The sequence below is a fragment of the Acipenser ruthenus genome, chromosome 18 (genome assembly GCF_902713425.1).
Source record: "Acipenser ruthenus chromosome 18, fAciRut3.2 maternal haplotype, whole genome shotgun sequence".
NCBI lineage: Eukaryota > Metazoa > Chordata > Actinopteri > Acipenseriformes > Acipenseridae > Acipenser > Acipenser ruthenus.
Window position 1 is genome coordinate 30572405 of NC_081206.1, and position 21850 is coordinate 30594254.

Consider the following 21850-nt stretch of genomic DNA (forward strand, 5'->3'; position numbering starts at 1 on the left):
AAAACTGGTTGGTATTTTCCCCAGATGGAAGGCAGCCATGTACTGTAGTGCATTTTAAATCAATTCTAGAAAAAAGGACACCGTGGTATGCTTCCAAAAAAGAAAGGATTACAGGGCCAGTGTTCAATGCAGATATTGTAAAACTAACTGGAAGTCAGACCTTCAGACTACCACCCACACACGCATACGTGCAACACTACTCCCATTGAGAACATTCACAGACAAAACAAACTTTTGTTTTCAGTGAACAGAAAGAGAGAGAACACAAAAGAAAAACTGCATGCCTATTTTGTCGTGTCTTTGAAATGAAAAGCAATTCAAAGTTGATAAATCTTTGTTTTTTTATGTAAATATTGGCCTAGTTTTGGGGGGGGGGGGGGGGGGGGAACAAAAAAAACAAAACAAAAAACTTTGACTTGACTTAAACAGGTGGAAGTCAGACTGAATGCCTCCATTCTGAGAGCGTTCATCCCACAGTCGCAACACAGCTCTTAACAGGCCTTACCCAATTATATAGCGGCTTGGACTCACACGTCGTGTCACACACATTGGGTATCAAGCTGCTTTCTAATTATCCTTGTATTGGGTTCTTGTACTTTGCCTTCAAGCTGCTTATCACAACACAGCCATCTATATGTAACTTAACATTTTCTTCAAAACGTTTAAAAAAAAAAAAAAAAAAAATCATTGGAATTTAACGTTACGGTTCTGCCCTTTCACAATAAACTGATGATTGTGCAGCAAAGCGAAGTCATTAACCTGCATTGGTTTGTTTAACACTTTGCCCTTTAAACACAATAGCAACAAAACTAAACCCAAACCGCTGACAGCTCCACAACGCGTAGAGCTGACATGCAGGGTCTGTGTGGCTCCTTTGTAATTCCTGGTTGACTACTAAGACTTTTTTTCTTTTTTTTGTTCGTTCATTTTTGGCAAACAAAGCAATAGGCACTGAATAGCAAAACCCCTCATCCCATCCAATCTCACAAGCATAAAGAAAGGAATGCTTTTCAGTCAGTAAGGTGAAGAAAAGTACCACACCTCAGTATAGTAAGTCAGGTGAATGCATCAGTCAACAACCAATTTAGGGTTAGACCTTTATCAACCACAAAATAGAGAGCTTTAAGCATGACTAAACCAAAATAAACAAATCAATAAATACATGAGAACGAAATCTAGAGTAACAAGGCTAAGAAATATAAGGTGGCTTTTGAAAGGATTTTGCAAAAATCAAGTGTACTGTACGTTACCTTGAAAAACCTTGTGAAAAACAAACAAAAAAAAAATTGAGGTATAATTTTGGTTACTCTAAATTGCTATGATCAGACTTTTTATCCGTATTTATTGACAGCTGTACAGACAAGCTTTTTTAGTCAATATCTAGGTACCCCCCCCCCCCCCCCCAAAAAAAAAGGAGACTTGCAACTGCTAAAAAGGAGGAGCTGGGGGCCTGTTCTGTCGTCAACAACTTGAAGATCAGTAATACAATATGATTCAGGGCCAGTTCACTCACTCACTCACTCGCACGCACGCTGAATGGAAAATTACACATCTACTTTGCATTTAAAGCTCCTTGCTCAGACCAATACATATATCTGCTTTTGAGACACTTGAAAAGTAAGCATCGAGATAAGATGAAAGGAAATGCTGAATACAATAAAAGGAGGAGACGGCAGACATTGCACAGTCAGAATTACTTAACCTCTAGTAACTGAAATTCTCTCGAGTCCCGACTACACTTCTCTTTAAACCAATTACTCACAACTATAATAAATATGAGTCACTCACATCGGGGCAAAAGGCTTGTTCATTAAACACAATAAAAAGGACTGGAAGGATTAAAACAGAATGATGATGCATTAATTCAAGTTCTAACAAACTGTACAATCTGGGTGGCAGACCTTGCCTTTGTCCTCTGTCGATGTGCTGTCGCCCTTGCTCACCAGGGGGGGGGTTACATTTCCTACACACTTACTGCATTAACCCATGAAAAGGATACGAGGCGTCCCCTCTGTTCTGCAGACGAGGTAGAGGCAGGCAGCAATAACGTGACTCATCTTCCTCCCCCGAGTCAGCTGTTTGCTCACCGCCATTTTAAAGAAGTTGAAGGCTGTATCCAGGCAATGCTTATTCAGCTGCAGCTGGTGGCCCAGGTGGTTTACTTGACGTTTTCCTAAAACAAAAGATATTAAAACATTTCCACACAAAGCCAGTAGCAGGCGAATCAGCGACTGGTACAGTATTGCAAAGCCTTTGGAATGTTACCAGCGCAGCTTTTTCAATTCTTCCGGCCACAAGGAAAGGGTGACCTGATCCGTTGTTTCTTAATGTAAGAAACGGCACACGAGACACTGCATGCAGTCTGAGTAGCAGTGGATTTACAATTACATATAAGCACCCTTCATGGGAAGGATGCTCAGTTATCTGCATTGATCTGCTTATCAATAATTGGTTTCACTCACGCTGCATATTTATTGAGTCGAGATTAAGAGGGAATTAGAGTACAAGATAACAGTTTTAAGAAGCACGGGTTTAATGTCTCAGACACACCATATGTACAGTGTGGCACAATCGGGAGATCTCAGCTTGGAACTCACGTCGGAGAGACATCTGCACTAAAGTACAGGCACCTGTGTGGAACACACAGGAAGAGCTTCGAGCTAAAGGAAGAGTCTGGCAGTGTTTACTGCAAGAGGAGACCAGCGACAGCCCAAGAACAACACAGAAGAGCATAATGAATCTGTCTGCGAGTTCAGCTTGCACTGCTTCCTAAAAATGGTTTTATCTAAAAATAACTGAAACATGGAACGTTAAATGTGGCTCGGAGTTCTTTCCCCAAGCAATCTAGTGTACATGATGCAAAGCATTGGATAAGAGAAGCACATTAACTTTCAGTAATACACAGTGAACGCCCTTCCTTTTAGCAAAGGAATATTTAAAATTAAAGGCAGACTATGAAAGAAAATAAACCCTCAAAACAGAGCCCCTTAGGAATGTTTGTACTTGCATTAAGGTCTGTACAATACTCCGGGCACATTATTACTTTACCTGTGGACACTAAATCATTTCTATACAGGCACAGTGAATGGCTTTTGCAGCTGGACATATATTATTGGGGAGCTGGTACACAAAGACTTCAAAAGAAACTGAACTCTAGGAGAAGGGCCAGGTAACCACACATAATTACAATAACGAGACAGATCTAACTTACTCACTGCTTTTTTTTTTTTTGTGAAAACCACAAACCAGACTGTGGGTGTAAACTAGCCTTTACATCACCCCATTCAACCAAAGAACAGGCATTTATATTCTCTCAGCCTCAGACTCCAAAATCAGACTGCAAATTACACGTCTCCATTGCACTCTGGAATGCACTTCATCTCTTGTTCTTGATAGTGGCAACAACAAAAATAAATTCATTAAAAAAGAAACAATGTTGTGATTCACACTTTCTGGCCAAAACAATTCCTGTATAATTAAAAACCACACAGATAGGGCTTAAATATTGATTAACTCTGCAATGCTCATTTCTGTATCACATGTGACAATGCTTAGCCTCCCTTCTATTTATTTATTTATTTTATTTTTTAAATCCAGCCTCACAAGCCAGAATTTTTCATTATGCGTTGCTGGACAGGGAAAACAAATTGTGTTTTGTACACGAAACAGAATCTATTTATATAAATAAAGCAGCATTTCTCATTTCCAAATTGCTTGCTCGGACCATCCAAAATATTTGATTTCTTGCCCCCCGCTATTTTATTTTAGGCTCTTGTGTTTATTACGCCTCCCAATGTCAATACTGTGGTGAAGATTTTAATTATTGGTCTCAACTTTCCTTTCTCTCTATATCAGTTTTCTAACCTGTCTCCCTACACAGCCCTGAGGCTCTCCGTTTACACCTTCACCCTTTCAGTCCTGACGGGACCTCAAAGTTCTGCCTTATCTTCACGCCACATGTTAACACATGCTGTCGGAAACCACTAGATCCCAGTCTGAGGTAGTGTAGAAAAATATGACAAAAATAATTCAGGACTGAAAGGGTTACAAGTATAGACATCACAAAACAATACCTGAATCCCTGTCGATATCAGATTGCAACAAATCACCTCGGTTCTGTAAGATGATGCTGTAAAGAGTGGCCCAGTCTATTGAAAGGTACTGTACATTATGTCAAGAGAAAGGAACAGCTTTTTTCAAGGTTTAACCACTAAGGATACTGTTACAGAAATCAACTACAGTGTGAAAAAAAAATTCTATTTCATTGCAGCACTTTCAATTGCTTTAGGGGTGGAGGGGGTGAACCATGTTCAAGATGTATTCTCTGTTTTTCCCTTCTACAAAACTGGAACTCAACACTATAAAAAGATGATGAAAAATCCTAGAGGGAGCTGAGAAATCTGCAGGCTACCTACAATAGGTCTTACTGCAGACATATACTGAAAGAAATGTATCAAACACATCACCTTCATGACATCACATATTCTAACAATCAGCCACAGGGATTGAAATGCAGAGGGCAACTAAATGTCATTAAACAGACGACTGCCGGCAATATCGCGCTCTGACAATTCCTTTTTAGGGATCCGAGGGAAAATAACTTATTGACCCACTTAAAAGAAGCAATAAGCACCATTACATTTTAAAAATAAATTATTAATAACAAACCACTTAGAACTATGCGACCTGATTGGGCACTTCAGATACTGCAAATGACGAGAATCTAGTACACTGACCTTCTTCAAGGATGGATTAATGGACCAGCTGGCGAAAGTCTGAGCAAAGTACCCAGATAAACGCAATTTATCTCACTTGTTAATCGTGCCGTGTGCCAGCTCCATACAAGTGGAAAAACAAGCACAGCCACCGTCTAGGTGGAACAAGTTAGTCAATCTTCCCGAAGGCTCAGGCGTTCAGTAGAGGGAAAGCAAAGACATGACTGGAGCTCTGGCAGAAACTGCAAGCACACAGTACTGCATCACTGTCTAACAGTCACAAGTCATCTCCATCGTTACACTATCATAGCAGAACTGGTGGACTAAAGCCTCTTCTCGTGGATGCAAATGCTTAAGGGAGGAAACAGTGCGAAACACAAATGCTGTTAGTTTTATTATCATGGTTCTGCCAATTCTCAAATGGTTGATGTTACTTATTGTAGCTCAACATGAATCCATAGAACATATCTGGTACAAGGCATGGACAACAGATGCCCATCTCTGTTGTACTGCAGTCCTAAAGGAGCAAAACATATTCCTCAAGAACACATACAGTATGACCTATAACCCTCAGTCCTGTACATCATAAATGGTGACTGCTTGCACTAGAGAAATGCTGGAGTCACACACTGCTAATGGATGCTGCCTTGCCTTCTCTGATACTAGTGAGAACAGTGAGATACCAGTGAACAGCTTTTACGGTAAATGTGTGGTCCTTAGAAAATGCAATATTCCTAGGAAGTTACTTGACACTGGGCTAACTAAATCAAAAATGTATTTCCATTAATGCTCCTGTAATTGCCTATTAGTCCCTTCGTGCTTCACAACCCAAGAGCTTGTTATGATGTTTATAGATAGACACTTCAGTAATATATCACAGAGGAGATAAGTAATCCCATCTTCATATTATTTACGAAAGTCTGCAACACTTCAATAACTCTATACTGTATCAAAAAGATCATTAAAAAGAGCTTCATTAATTTGACCTGTAAACATTTCCGTTCAAAGCTATGTCCTTGAGCTGTTGCAAGGATAAACTGGTATTTGAGAAATACTGTCTGAGGTATACAGCATGTTAGTCAAGCCAGGCCACTACCAAAAAATATCTGATTAGGACAATCTTGTTATCATGGTAAATCATCCATTTTTAACTTAAAATAAACCTAGCTTTGTGGCATTTTTAATCCCAGTAGTAAAGTCAGAACCAACATCGCTCTTAAAAATCCTGTACACGTATGGAGGAAAAAAAAGCTTAAACAAATAATCACTTGCTGTTCACAAAATCTACTTTTAAAAAGTGCCTGTGTGATAGATTTCAGATTGGACAGACCAGGCACACGAGCCTCCCCCCACCCCTTCTGTCCAGCTATGTTTAAACAGGACGCATTCATTCAGACTAGCCATTCCCTAGCCACCCACCCATTCTTGTTTCCTAGACAAGACATGCCACTTACAAAGCTTCACAGATGGCCTAGAATTCTCCTTTTTATTATGTATTTATGCAAGTATTTATTTAGACTGGACACACTGAAATGCAATACCTAACATAGCGCACAATGCTGTTATGCATTGCTTTCAATCAGAAAAAGCCTGTATGCCAATATTGTACTTCCCTGCTTAAGCGCCAAGAGTTAATGGTAAGAAAACAAATAATGAAATTTTAAAAAGTTTTCACTCACCATTCAGTAAAGTCTGCGCTCGGGATTCCTTCCCTAAACTGGTATGAAATCCTGTTCCCAGCACTGGACCTTTTCCCGAACCTGCCCAAGCACAAGAAGAGGTGTGTGGAAAGTATGTCAAACTCATGGCATTGTCATCCAGGCTTCCATTCACTGTGGTTTCACAACAACTTGTTTGCTGAAAATACTTTTTTTTTCGCTTTGAATTTTTTTTAAACCTTATTTCATCAATATCATTTAGAAACTAAATAAACATCTTCGAACTTCTAAACTGCGTCCACCAGTGAAAGGTGATGTTTAAATGGTTAAAAAGCTTGGATTTCATCTCATCAGAAAACGTATATTAAAACATCTCATACATTTTAAGAGACAATTTATTGAGGTACGTGACCTTTTGAGAACTTCTCTATATCTTCTGGTAATTCATTTAGCTGCTTAAGTGGAGCATAAACCTAATTTCAGAATGACTTTACTTGAGTGCTCAACCATAAACTCACTTAAGCCTAGAAAAATAGAGAATATGTTTCACCGCTATGTACAGAACCTTCATAATTGCTTTGATTTCACAGTAATTTGTTTAATGTTATACACTAACCACTACTCCACACTGGGGCAGCAGTGTGGAGTAGTGGTTAGGGCTCTGGACTCTTGACTAGAGGGTCATGGGTTCAAATCCCGGTGGGGACACTGCTGCTGTACCCTTGAGCAAGGTACTTTACCTAGATTGCTCCAGTAAAAACCCAACTGTATAAATGGTTAATTGTATGTAAAAATAATGTGATATCTTGTAACAATTGTAAGTGGCCCTGGATAAGGGCGTCTGCTAAGAAATAAATAATAATAATAATATACATTTTAGGATATTACATGTAAGCATGTAAAATAGAAACTACTGTAAACAATAAGCCATGAAAACTCCAAACTGGGATGACAGTAAGGATTTCCAAAAAAAATATATAAACTGGTGAAAACTCAGAGAATTTGGGGTACAAAGCTTCCCAATACACCTTTGGGTGGATCTGAATGCACAATGAATGGTCCAGGTACTTTATCTGGAAACTGTAGGTGCAGGGTATGACAGTATGGAAGAAAGAAAATGTCATAATTTAATAAGAATGAAGGGTTGATAACTTTCAATTAATTGAAACATGAAACAGAGGTGTACTGTACAGTGTTTTCAACAAACCCAACAGCCGTGTGTACTGTACATACCTCACTGAAATCTTTGGGGAACAGTGTATGATACAACTGTTAAAAACGGTTTCCTTTACATGTCTTTTTCTGTAATCGCTGCCTTCAGCTGTTTTATGCATTTATGGTGGCTGTTAGCACCTCATTAGAAGACGACCTCATTCCATCTATAATCTTTGTTTATTCTCTTTTTTTACACTTGCAAAGTCATCCATCTGTCACGTTAACAGGTTTGAATTTGTATCACACCAACCAACAGTGTAAAAAATGTCTTGATTGACAATATTCTTCCATAACTGGAGGCAAGTTAAAGGAAAACTGGAAAACAGATTCAAATCCACCCTGCCTTGTTGCAGGCTGACTGTTGTTACTTTTGAGATCATTTTTTTCACACACACACACACACACACACACACACTTAATCTAAATCAGCATGTTGGAATTCATTCATGCAAAAGAATTATAAACGATTGCGTCAAAGATTTCATGCAAACTAAAACTAAAGCATCAATGACTTTTTAAATAAATGACACCCACTCCATTGTACAGAAGAGTGGTCCTCCTCTTTTCTTTTACAGGTATCATGACAGGGTATCATCTGGTTTCTTTTCTCTAAAGACCTTTTTTTTTTACCAATATTTTTACGAATATTCTTTAATTTTGAATTATCTGGAAAACAAAAGCATAACTGGTGCAATCACACCATATAAAAAAAAAAAGTTTCATCCCCAGCACTATTTATTTCAGTTGCTTTCTAAACTTAAAGACATTTATTTCTCCTTTTGCTTTACATAACTTTAAAACACCGATATATGTAGCCTGAGAATGCTACAGTGGGAATAAGCTAATACACACATTCCACATACTGTAGAAAACAGTTTACTTGTAAAACAAGATGTTGCATTTGCAGTGTAGTTAAACAAACTTCAAGACTTTCATATGCATTGTGGTAGAATGCCGTCACTGAACCCTGTTCAGGAGTGTAACTCACCCCTACACTGCAACACTGCATGTGATATAAACGAGCAATTCTGTTCTGTGATTTCATGCATGAAAGCTTCTAAGGAGGGGCAGTCATTTGCTTATACAGTAATATTATACTGGATTCTCTCAAGTTAATAATCACAGAGCTCCAGTTATTTTTTTCAATGTTATTGAATGACCGCAGGGGGGTCATTAAAATCAGCTCTGTTCATTCCTTATTATACTGTATCTATGCATAATTTACTATTTTAATAATCACATATAAATTATGTATTATCTGAAAAAAACTGGTGTCATAATAAAACATTAAAAAAAAGCTTTCTTTTAAGTAATAGTTGTTCGTTTTCTTAAATTATGACTTTCAGAAGTGCAGTAACTACCTACTTCCAGAAGCAAAGTAACAACCTAATTTTTCATCCATTACATTCCTTTTTTAAATAAAAACAGCCCTAGTTCTTACATAGTGTTAAAACGTCCTAGTGCTAGGACGTTTTATAAGTTTTAGTGCGCTGTACAGTCTCTCATGTATTTTTGCATACAGAATTAGGGCTGAAGAGGGTTGTGTATGTGTGTGTTCTTTGTGAATCTCAGACGCTGCATTCTGCTTGAAATACGGGCAAAAGGAAAGCAGACAAGCAGTTGCAAAGTTACTGAAACTAGAAAATAGTGCAGGTAGTTCAATGAGAGGAGTAACTCGAACACGAATCACTGAAAGCATGGCAATACGGCTAGAACTCTGCTTTCTATCCATCCCATCACTGAACTATAGTTTCAGTTTTACCTGCAGCATCTTTACAGCAACCGTGATCGATACCTGATCAGCTGCAGGAATTTCCCCAAGGACTATTAGATAAGTTTAACTTCAATCACCAAAACACTCAGGTTAAACTCATTCATCGAGAGAAATAAAGAGAGACCCACACCCAAGCGAATCTCAAAGCCTCAATATAATTCTTTTTGTGCAGAAAAGCCTCAGGGCTATAGTAATTGAAACGAAACTACCCGGGATCCTGATAATGCAGTGATATAGGGTTTCACATTGCGTCACTTCAGACACCAACTAGTTAGAAGAAAATTGTTATCCACTTTGTAACAACCTTGTTGAAAAAATAAATCGCATGGAGATTAATCTGCAGGCAGGGTTAAAAATATAACAGATAGGTTTGATGTGGTGCTATGACTCATTTCCATCCGATATCCACGATGATATTCCCATGGCTGTCTCCTCACTAGCAAGGAATCAGGGTTTTAGATGCAAGTATAAACTCAGTCATTTAATCTGCATCTAGGGCGATGGCTTGTATGTGCTTAAATCAAATGATACGATTCTCTGTGTTAGTGGCACTGCAAATGTTTTTAGTAATACAGTACGTCGCATTTATTCAAAATGTTATGTACAAATCTGAAAGCATTCCCTGGATACAGTATATGAATGCATACAGTATGCATGTTAGGAAGTGGATCATGAATTTGGATCACCGATCGGCCAATACACTTCAGACCTACTAAATCCCAGCACACACTAATAAAGCATAAGTCAGCAAGACAAATAAATATAGGTCTACTGACCCAATTAATAATACGGTATTCTGAAAATAGCATAGTCTCGTAAACAAAAACGTTGACGTCTAATGAGGTGCACGTAACTGAACCTTTGTATGCATTTATTTGATGGCACTGGAAGTGATTTCAAGCCGATGGAAATTCATTCTTTCTTTATTTTACTTTAAAGTGCGCCTTCAATCTGTTCCAGAATGAAGAGACCAGATACAGACAGACTAAACATTGCTGTATCCTTCACAGTTCCATAGCGTTCCATTTAGTGTCTTGGAACACATCCCAAATTCTTTAGTGCCTGCAGCCTGTTCCTCCCACAGGATACACAGACAAGAGTGTCAGAGCTTCCCTCCTCAATCTGACCACAGTATCTCTTCTCAAGCGCAGGAGAAGCACAACACTGCATGCCTGACTGTTTGTCATGTCTCATTCCAAGAAGATTACTTCCTTTTCTCATGCCGTGTTTATTCTCCGTTTGCAGCCTTGCACCAATTCATAACTGAATACAGCATTAGCACCAGCAATTCATATTTTCATTGCCTTGGCTTGAATGTGAAAAGTGGCGTGGAAAAGTGGAGAAGAACAGAAAGGAAAGGGACTGAACCACCCCAATCACATCCGATAGGAAGGACTCCACTTAAATAGACAGATGCACAAGATTTACATTCCTGTCTGCATGTCAGAAGGGTCGGCATACTGCATATATAGCTCTGGCAAACAAAGTGGCCTTTAGCTTTATAAAAAGAATGAAGTTGGACCCTACTGGAGCAAAGTAATCATATTTAATCCATAACTTTAAAACACACATGGCTGGTTTTACACACCCAGATTAGCAACAATATACTGGACTAACTAATGTTACCTTTGGCAAAGTAATCCAAGTTTGGTGCTAATCAGTGATTTTATACTGTGTTTGACAGCTTTAAACAGAAAGACGCAAACCAACTTGAAGCTCTGAATTTTGATGATCCCACCACTCATGATTATTATTTTTTTTTATTATTCTCTAATTCTTCTGCTAATGGGTTTCCAGTGTTCCTAATACGTCTGGCTCCAGCCACACCACCACATTATGCACTCTTAATAACTCTATAACTCAACTCAGAAGCACCTCGCTTTCATTAAAATTCCACAAGACTTGCATTCTCTAAACATTGTGCTGTATAATTCAATTTTGTTCTGCGTAATGTGCCTGCATATTGTGTGCTACCCATTGTTTGAAGAGACAACTCAGTGGTGGCAGGAAGTATACCCACCCCCCGTATGCAGGGAAAGGAGAAATGTAACTGTAATAACACTATATAGTAAAATGGATGCTCAGTTGTATTTATTATTTTGTAGATATTTATATTAATAATAAACAGGGCTAGGTCACTTCAGGTTCACAGCATAAAGGCCAATTTAATTCAGTTGTAACAATAAAGCGTCAGTCAGCACTTTTAATGGACTGAGGACATTTTTTTTTTATTTAAACATTAAACTAATGTTAAACTCGACATCTAAATGGATCACTGTACTTTTTAAATCATCCCTTGCCTGCCTATAAGGTGTCTGAGGCTTTATTTTAAAAAAAAAAATGATAACACAGCACAACAGCGCCCTCTTGTGTATCATTCTCCCAGATTCAGTTACCCAAAAACAACAAAAAAGTATTTGCTTGAATAAAGGCAGATAACATCAATTCAGATGGGAATCATTCTTTCCCATATAAAAACTAAAAATGAGATGTTGAGGCTTTTACTTGACATCTTCACTTTGCTCTGCCTGGGAGGCCATGACACCCGGACATGCTACTGAAAAGAAAGGAAATTATTGCAGGGGTCGAAATAAGACTCCCGTTGCATAGCAGTTTGATCCATTTCTGGTTTTACTAGGAGTTTAATAAGACACACCTGAGCTTGCTACCTATACACTGGGGCTAATCAAGCTCCTATTAAAACCTGGAGTTGGTGAAACTGGCTATGCAATAGGAGTCTTATTTCCATCCCTGACTCGTGTACTGTATCCTGCCTCGTTGAAATGTCTTTCCATCCAAGTCTTTTAATGCAGTGCATAAAGCACCATTAGCAGAAGACTTAAGAATGCCTGTGGAGCCGTTTGAGGACCAATTTGAAGCAGCTTTGAATAACATTAGCTGCTTTAAATTGGGCTCTATGCTTTAAGGCAAGGCGATATAAGGGGCAATGACTGCATGTACAGTTTGTTCAGATCTTCCATCCCTGCGATAATGCATTGTAAAGCATGCAGGAACATACAGGACTGTATTTATTTATTTTTTCTCGAAACTTACAATCCGAGGAGACGAACTGGCCCACAGCAGAGGATCCTCCGCCCCCGTTATCCATAAACTGAACCTCGGAGACGATGATGTTATCCTCCAGCACGGAGCCACAGCCCATACACACAGCATCCCCTCGCGCCTGGTCGATATCGATGTCTGTGCCCCCACAGTTCTTACACACCCGGGAACTCATCTTCAGGAGCTGTTAAACCACCCTGCCACTGAGAACCAGGCTCCTTTTACAAGGGGCAGAAGAGGAGGCACCTGGGGAGGGGCATAGAACAATACTGTTACTCCAAAGAAAGACAATTAGACTTTATTCTGTTTAACACTCATGTTACAAAGCTACTGTCCTGAACTTATAAGTAACCAAACAGTGGAATTTGACTTAATCACTTGCAAACTAAATGTAAAGTTTAGTAAGTTCAGTTTTATTGAGCAATAAACATTTTCAGGTAAAATATTGACTTAAAAAGTTTTTTAAAAAATGCTTAAGAAACTGCCTGACAATTAACTGGCAACAAAAATAAATTAAATAAATAAATACATAAATAAATAAAAATACTGTTTTTGTAATATTGGAAGTAACACTCATGTGACGCTGACATCAAGTGTTTCTGTAAATATGATGATACAGTTCCTACAAAATATCCATCCGACGTGGTTACATTTGCTCTGTTAAGTTGAACATCAAGACGAAGGTATAACCTCAAAGCCACAGTGATTGTGCAGGCAAGTCAGGTGTAAGAAACACCAGAGCACACAGAATCACTTATTCACTGCAATATCAGTGATAACTACATTACAGTAAGTGGCTATCCGTTAGGGGGAAATGCCAAAAAATACAGTGTTGTTTCTAATTTAAACTCTGAACTTTCATTCACGTGATCTTCAGAGACCTGGGAAACCCTTCATGTTCCTTCTGTGGGCCACTTGGTCGAGGAATACCAAGTGCTAAAGTGCACGGGAATGCATTTCTATAATGATGCAGTAAATCACCATCACTGGAAATCAGATTAAGAGAGTCAAAGAAAGAAAGAAAAAGAAGCAGGTTGGAGTGATGCGTTACTTCTGTAGCAATGGGGAGCGCTAGTGTAAATCCACACAAATCACACGAAACAAGACGTTTTTCAAAGGCTGCCAACTCATGTCTGAGCTCACAGGGTTACGAAAGGGCAATGACAGTGTGTGTGACAGTACTTTAGCTGGAACACCAGATAAGGATTTATCTCACATTTCAGAGACCTGCCAGTGTATCTCTCCAGTGTCTACTTGGTGTTTTTCTTTGTTTTATTGTTTGGAATCGTGTTCTGTCTTTTGACTTGGAGGCTCACTGGAAATAAAAGCTGTGTCATAAAGAGCAGATTTATTCCTGGTTCTCCTTCTAAATAATAATACAAAACACATTAAACAAAATGATAGTATGCCCCCTAAACACAATGATGCTAACAGCACCAGCAACACTGCCATACACACCAGTGCAACCCATTCAAAGTAATAATGCAGCCTCCTATCTCCGTCACATTAGCTAGTATACTACAGGGTGTTTTCTACTGCAAGTCCCTGGTAAATATAAAAAGTAACTTTCTGATCACTCTGTTTCAAGGGGGATGGTAAAGAGACCTATATGGACTAACCAGCCTGGGAGCCACATCAACGTTTTGAACGTTAAAACCACTAAAATGACCGGCAGGTTTGACTGTGGACAGTGACAAACCACGAGTTGTGCAACAGACATCACCCAAGGAATTTACTTTCAACTCCAAAATATAAAAGGTTACAAGCTCAGGCATACTGTATCTAACTTCTAGCACAGAAGATGATAATAATTCGGAGTCAAATGAGAAAATTTGGTATGCGATTTTAACTGCAATTTCCATCCCTAGTAGTGACCATGTTGCCACCCCTGGGTTCTGGTAAACGGGCACTGAAATAAATACAAAACCCGGATGCACAACACTCTCTCTGTTCACTTCCTTAAACACAAGATTTTTGAATACAAAGTTTTGTCCAAGAGGCTGTTGAACAAAACACGTTAACGAATTGACCAACTACTGTACAGCAAACACAGCATCAACACGAAACTGACAACTGTGTGGTCCTACCAGCTGTATTTCATTATACATTTTAACTACTGAATACATATCATGCACGAAACGGCAGGCTGGTGTGCAATTGTCCCCCTCTGAATTTCGGTATTCCTGTATGCTGCTAGCACGGAATGAATACTCAGATTAACTAAAGGAGTTCACGACAACACAGCACTGCCTATTGTTATTGCTACATAGTAACTTGATAACACAGCTTTAAATGTTTTTAACACAAACAATATGTTTATATTCTCTGTCATTTGCCGAAATCATGTTAACACAAAAAGCGTTGCCTACATTACAATCACGGCTAACTCAGCATTGCTGCTAGTATTAATACTTCTTAAGGACTGATTCTGAAGTTCATGTAAACATGATCATAACTGGGCCCATAAACTCACGTGTTTCAAATACTACACCATCTATTTGAATACCGATCACTTAAGACACATTCTCGTATATAATGCTATTGCAGGTTTACTTGTTTACCCTAAACACACACACACGTGTCAACAGAATAGGAATTAATAAGAACTTACCGTTCCGGTCACGCCAAATCTAGATCAGCACTGTTAGATAGAGATACTGTGACAGTATTACTGTTGTCAGGACACCCCAGCAGGAAACTCTCAGGCTTTAAAGCCGTGCGAGGCCTTAACAGAGTATACCGTTTATGTGTGTTTCCGAATATTATTTACAATAGATTTATTTTAAATGTTATTATATTCCCTTGAAGACGTTTCTCAATAAACGGATAGTAATTCCTTTACCAAAATCACTAACACAAGAAACCCTTTTTCTCCTATTCATATGGACCTAACAGAGTACCAGGACCTTCTCATCACACATCATACGGGGGGGGCACGCTCGCTATTTGTGACTTTAAGTCGGAGGCACGTAAAGCATGCGTGTTAATAAAAAGAAAACTACTGTGCATTAATTTTCAGATATTTTTCTCTTCACTGTGTTTCTAAAAATTGCAGATGTCTTGTTTTTTTTATAGATATTTGTAACAGCCTCCCCTCTCGTACACGTGTGTTTACTGTGTTCCTAGTCAATCGTATCAACTGTATAAAAACTCCTGTGATTAGTTGAAGCTGGAGGTTGGAGGAGATGGTTGTTTGTGAAATATTATCTGAAAGTGTATTATTTATAACACGTTACATTGCGAGTCAATCTGGCATTTGTTTTCCCATTTTGATAAGTTTCTAATTAGTTCTGTTTTAATTTCCGTGTAATATATATATCTCTTTAGGAATTGGTTTTGTTCGTACCAGTGTCAAGATCTACCTAAACCCAAGGTCCTGGCACATGACTGCATTATACATTAAATAAATCACCTATTTGTAGAGTATGTTTTTAGGAATATCTTCACGTGTCTGGAACATTGCACTGCTACGGTAGATATTAGGCACAAACATTAGCAGCCTTTATAAAAGTTTACCCCGGTATTTTTGCACCTTTGCTGTGTTTTTGCCCTGGTTATACTCTATAGTACATGCACCATGGATGGCTTACCATGGATGTTTGTTTTTTGTAATATACTTTACCATACTTCTCCTTTCCAGTGCTTACCTATGCCTTACCAAGCACTCACTGTGCTTTGTGCCTTGCCATACCTCTGCTTTACAATGCTCACCTATGCTTTATTACACCTTGCTGTGTATTTACTGTAGGACACTTGTATAAGGGGGTACTGTGCCGTTGTGGTCTTACTCCTGATACACAGGCTGTTACTCCTATTAAACAGTATCTCATTGTATGCTCGTTTCCCCTTTTGTTCCTGTGTTGCATGCAGATGTTAATACCATCTTCCAATGAGGAGTCATGCAGGTTACCAGAGCTACAATATGAGTCGCAAGACCTTTGACATATACATTATATACATTATGAATGCTGGCACTGCATGATTCATTCAAGGTGCTTGTGGCTTACTTAATTACACGATGAGTAGCCTGGATGGTCACACCCACTGAGGATTCTAATACATATGAAACGCCTCTTCCACCTGCTCTATGTAGCATTACAGAAGTATGCAGGCCGTTATTCAGTCCATCTGATATCTAATGTAAGTTCTTATTTGCACTAGCTTTTGTTTAATACATATGTTTTAGCTGCTATGAATAGGCTATACCTTCTTGAGCAGGACAATTACATTCAATTACACTGTAAATTCAGTGCTCTGAGCAGCACAGCATATACTAAAGGATGAATGTAATTATCACTGTTAATAAATAAAGACATATGAGGCAGTATAGAGAGTAGGGTGTTTTTTTTATTATTCAGTGTCAGAACAGAACCCCTCTGTAGTTGTTCTTGACACAACAGTACGTGGTCGGCTCACATTTCCCTGCGAATCATTTTGAGAAGACGATAAGCCCCGGGATCCCAGCGACATTTTGCTTGTTAGTTTGCTTTCTTGCTCGTCCTCTTCTTCATCTTCAGGTTCAGCACCACAAGGCACGAGGGTTTGCATGCTGTACTGGCTCAGAGGCTCCCCAATAATTCCAAAGCTTTCCAAAAAGCACAAAACAACAGGTGCTCAGTTTTACCCCCATGGAGCATCTTTTGGACTGATTAAGTTAATTGCAGTATGTAGAATTTGGAGACCATTGGGGGAGTGGAATTATATGACTTTCTACAAATACGGCATAAATACATAAAAGCAAATACTACATGAATAAATAAATAAACAGGTAAAGCATAATGGCTGTGTTATGATAAATCATGTACTGTATAAGAAATTAACCAATCACTCTTACGAATTCCAGTACATCACTACATGTGTACAGATGTGCGTAAGCCAAAACGCATTTTGTTATGTTACTTTTTTTAAACTTACTTAGATGATAAAGCAGCAGAGAGTTCATCTACCAGAGCTTCAATGTCACAGCTATCAATGGTTTTGTCTTGGTCTAGTCGGTGGGGTTTGAAGAGATACTGGGATTTCTCTTTCGGGGATGGCAGGAGAGACACAATCACAGGAGACCTCTGGTTAATTATGCTTTTTATTGCTGGTCGTTTTGGATTACGCTTCCTAGAAAACAAATAAGTAAATAGCTTCACATAATTCATATCCGTTGCCCTGGATACAGTACACAATAGCATAACAGATACTCACAAGTGATTTAGCGTGACATTAAACGATTATAGTTGGACGTTTATCAGTTCAGTGATTTTTACATATTTGAAAAGGGTTATTGCTTTCTGATGGCTGAGCGATACTGAATGCTCAACTACAGAACGATGTAGTAAACAGGAAACAATGAACTACATTTTAGTGTGAAATGGAGCTTCAAGTAGATTTGATGTACCTTCTCTCCGGAGGGCAGACCTTGCCTTTTACAGTGCTTTTCTTTTTCGATTGCTCCTCGGAAGCCTGTCTTACTCTGATTGCAGGATTGAAGGTATCCGAACGAAGGAGCCTGCCCACTTCTTCTTGAATCCCTTTCAGATCCTTACGCCTAAATGTCACCCAGGCCACGTAAGCGCAGAAGTTGTACAGGCACTAGCAAACACAGAGAAATGTGCCGTGTGAGAAGCAGAGCTATTGTACTCTAAACTCTATCGGCTAGTTTCACAGACCTCGGTTAGCACTAGTTTTGGACTACCTTACCTAAAGTAACATTCGTGAGTCCTAGATTAATGCTAATCCAGGTCTGTGAAACTAGCCATTTCATTTATTGTGATTTATCATGCTTGCTTATGCATTCACAATGCTTTACTAGACCTATCCAGTAACCTTATGGTTATAATTTGTATATAAATATATATCTATACCTTTTATTTTTAAATCTACTTTATTAAGTTTTGTTGATGTATTCTTTAAGGGAAAGAGTGATTATTGCATCATTTTTTGAACTTATAATAACAAATCATGCTTTATCATTATAGAAACGTGCAACAAATATAAGCACCACTACCTAAGTACAACAAAGCTTTTGTACATACCTCAAACAATTGTCTGTCTTTGTAAGTTGATGACACCCTGCTCCTGTTAACGTAAAAGTAAATATGACAATATTTACTCCCTGATACTGTATATTTAACATAATAAATGTGAAGTGACTCTGTTATGGAAACTTCTAAAACGATTATTTAAAATATATATATATATATATATATATATATAAATATTTTTTATATATAGATATAGATATAGATTTGTATTGATGTGTAGTTGTACTTACTTCCCACATGCCATATGGTGCTGCTGAGACATCCCAAGTCCAAGGACAAGAATGGAGTACTTCAAGGCAAGCTGTTTTCTTGCTATTTCGACTTTGGCACATGCTTCAGCTACTGCTTTCCTTTCTGTTACACTTTGTTCACTAAAAGAAATAACATTTGAAAAATATGTTTATCATTATTTCATATACTGCACACACACACACACACACACACACACACACACACACACACACACACACACACACACACACACACACACACACACATATATATATATATATATATATATATATATATATATATATATATATATACAGTATATATAATTTAAAAGTTAAATTACAGTCAACATATTTAGTCAATTACTTTTACTGCCTTTAGTCCTACCTCACGCTAGATGTCAGTATTGTAATGCTACATCATTCAAGCTAAATCACTCTTCCTTTTACAGCAAAACAACTTTCACATTTCTAGTACTAATCTACTTACGACATTAGAGGTTTAGGTTTCCTTTCCAAAGCTTCTTTTTCAAAGTAACATGATACATACAGCAGTAGGGCAGACAGAAAGTTATTGAGTTGCTGGCTTCTGTGGAAAATACAGTTTATAATGACTTTGTCAATATACTGTACAGCCTAAGATTACTGATATAAATCAGTAATCAACAAGCAAGATTATTCAGGTATTTAACACATTACTTCAAGGACCAGAGTTCAAGCAAACTGTTTATAAAGAAAATCATATACTGCACACGTACCTCATTACAGTGGTAAAACACATAGGTATGCTAAGGGATTCATTTTCCTGGAGCAAGTTAAACGCCACACCTGAAGAAAAAAACAAACAAAAACTATACATTTCTACAGACACGCCATAAACAATGCAATTCAGCATTTGATCAAGTTCAGCGTTGCTAGAAATGTAATACAACAAAGAAGAGCCATGGGGTACTGACTCTTAACGTCCTCTACAGTGATGTGCTCCCGCTGCCCTTGCTTTAAGCCAAGTCGAGGGGACCCCCGCATTATCCCCGGGGCGTTCCCCATCATTTTTTTATCCACAGGGATTCTTGCACCTCCAAAGCCTCGTGTGGTAACAGGCGGGGATCCTGGCAATCTATTAAAGGGAAAGCAAAAATAGGAGGATGATGGGAAATGTAGTTCTGAGGGGTCCACACGGGTACATGTGAAGCCATCTTGATGCAAGGAATTTAAAAGTTTAAAAAAGTGGTCAAAATGTAAAAAAAACCAAAAAAATAATAAAATTAAACAATACACACACTTACGTAAATAGTTGTAGCAAAACATGGGAACATGTAACACAATAAAATTAAAAGGTCCTTATGTACCCTTTAACAACTTCTAAGGTATTGAAAATGACATCTACTATGCATAGAGATTAGAGACTAATATGCATGAAGACTGGACTGTACTGGTGTGATTATAATAGGATATGTTGGTTATGAAAGAAACAGCCTTCATGCAAGGTTATGTATAGGCTATTCAACAGCAACATAGTTAAGGGATCTGCCAACAAACTAAATATCTGTGTTTGTACTTTAGTTTTTTGTTTACGTACATTATACTGTATTTCAAATAAGATATGAAGTGTGAAAAATATGCCTTTCGTAATCTGCTGAAAGGATGAGAAATAATATGTCATTTGTTTTCGTTGCATTTAAACTATGTGAAAGTGTGAAGAACGCCTTCAAATGGCATCTTTAATAGACTTCAAGTTACTGTAATTATTTGAATAAATAAATACCTGTCTGCACGCTTACTGCCAGTTTCCTGAAAATTGATTGCTTTCTTCTTCCTTTTATCTTTCGTGTCTATGGATTGACTGAAACTAAAAGTGTACAGAAGATCTAGTGAAATAACATTTAAAAAAAAAAAATGTTAGTAAAATAATCAAAATGCAAAACAAATATTATTTTGGGGGTATGCTGATGGTCCTGCTTGTTCTCGTAATTGCCTTTAAGAAGTATTTATCGGCGGGTGGCAAACGAGCAGTAGAAACGTCAACACCCCAAAGTTCCAATCGGCTTTGAAAACACTCAATATGGAATTGTCATTCACTGCTGCTCCGTTGTAAAGGTGAGGGAAGGACAGTGTTTTGAAACCAACACATGAATGAATGGATGTATTTAATACCTGCCGATTTACTTCTTAAAGGCGATTCTGAGTACGAGGATTATCACGTCGCAATAGTATAAGGAGGTGCCTCTGTTTGTTAGCATGAAGGCTGAAGGGTGAGCAACATGACTTCAAAATATGACAATAAACTGGAGGGCCGAGTACTTCGTGCTACTGTAGTCCCAGTTCAAACTTCATTAATTCCAGTATTCATTTGTATTGGGCTGCTTAAGTCTGCATGCCTGCTCGCAGTGAAAATAATAGATACACGGCAAGCAAAACAGGGGCTAAAAAGTTCCAGCTTTTGAATTTTAAAATGCATACAGCACAGTGCCTAAAGATTACCATAACCCAAGCCTTCTCATAAATGTGCATTTTCATTTAGTTATGTATTATTTATACATGCATGTGTTACCTGAAGAATTGAAGGGTTTGTGTCTCCTCCTCCCACTGCCATCGTCCTGGTACAAGTGCTCCAATCTTTCAATAAAAAGAGCCAGTGGGTGCGTTAAGTAAGTGAGCCGCTCAGAGCAGCTCAGTGACAGAACCCACTTAACCGCATGCACAGTTTGAGAGCGCTACAGAGCACCTTTCATCGGTGATCCGGGGGAGCGGAAAAAATCTCGCTCAGTTACTTAACGCACCCACTGACTGAAATGAAATACGCTTCAGGTATTGCATTACTTCACAGCGTATCCTACCGATCGACAGTTCCGTACAATGCCTAGCTGGTTCAATAATAATATTTTTTTTTGCGTTTTTTGGGGTTTTTTTTAAGAGGATTTGAATTAAATGTTAGCTATATATTTTATATATAAAATTATTTCCCTTATGAAAAAAAACATATTTTTATATATGGTAGAAAAGTGTGATCCTTATATTTTTCATATATAGAAATTGTCCCCTTTTATATATATTTAAAATATATGTGATATATATATATTTTAGTCTGTAATCCATATATTTATTTTACATGTTGAAAATATATGGTGCACCTTTCATTAGTCTGTAATCCATATAAAATAAA

General features: G+C 38.1%; 2 protein-coding genes across 4 annotated transcripts in view; both read right to left on the bottom strand.

The window, feature by feature from the left end:
- The window catches only part of LOC117422263 (transcription factor IIIB 90 kDa subunit-like), a 74370-nt gene extending 59020 nt beyond the window's left edge, over positions 1-15350 (bottom strand). For 2 of the 3 annotated variants that reach the window (XM_058991968.1, XM_058991967.1), the window contains exons 1-4: positions 15037-15350; positions 12417-12671; positions 6395-6475; positions 2000-2173 (exon numbers count right to left, since the gene is read on the bottom strand). In XM_058991968.1, coding sequence (XP_058847951.1) covers positions 2000-2173; positions 6395-6475; positions 12417-12600 — 439 coding nt within the window. In that variant the 5' untranslated portion in view covers positions 12601-12671; positions 15037-15350. The remainder of the gene's footprint in view (positions 1-1999; positions 2174-6394; positions 6476-12416; positions 12672-15036) is intronic. The other variant, XM_058991970.1, reaches the window with a different exon arrangement.
- A 1404-nt stretch (positions 15351-16754) lies between these two features.
- LOC117430571 (protein phosphatase 1 regulatory subunit 36-like) overlaps positions 16755-21850 on the bottom strand; it is a 38725-nt gene continuing 33629 nt past the window's right edge. Inside the window, exons 3-12 of the mRNA XM_058991971.1 lie at positions 21239-21303; positions 20453-20536; positions 19644-19804; positions 19446-19515; positions 19178-19276; positions 18688-18828; positions 18449-18491; positions 17812-18005; positions 17340-17534; positions 16755-17010 (exon numbers count right to left, since the gene is read on the bottom strand). Of these exons, the coding sequence (XP_058847954.1) occupies positions 16776-17010; positions 17340-17534; positions 17812-18005; positions 18449-18491; positions 18688-18828; positions 19178-19276; positions 19446-19515; positions 19644-19804; positions 20453-20536; positions 21239-21303 (1287 nt within the window). The 3' untranslated portion in view covers positions 16755-16775. The remainder of the gene's footprint in view (positions 17011-17339; positions 17535-17811; positions 18006-18448; positions 18492-18687; positions 18829-19177; positions 19277-19445; positions 19516-19643; positions 19805-20452; positions 20537-21238; positions 21304-21850) is intronic.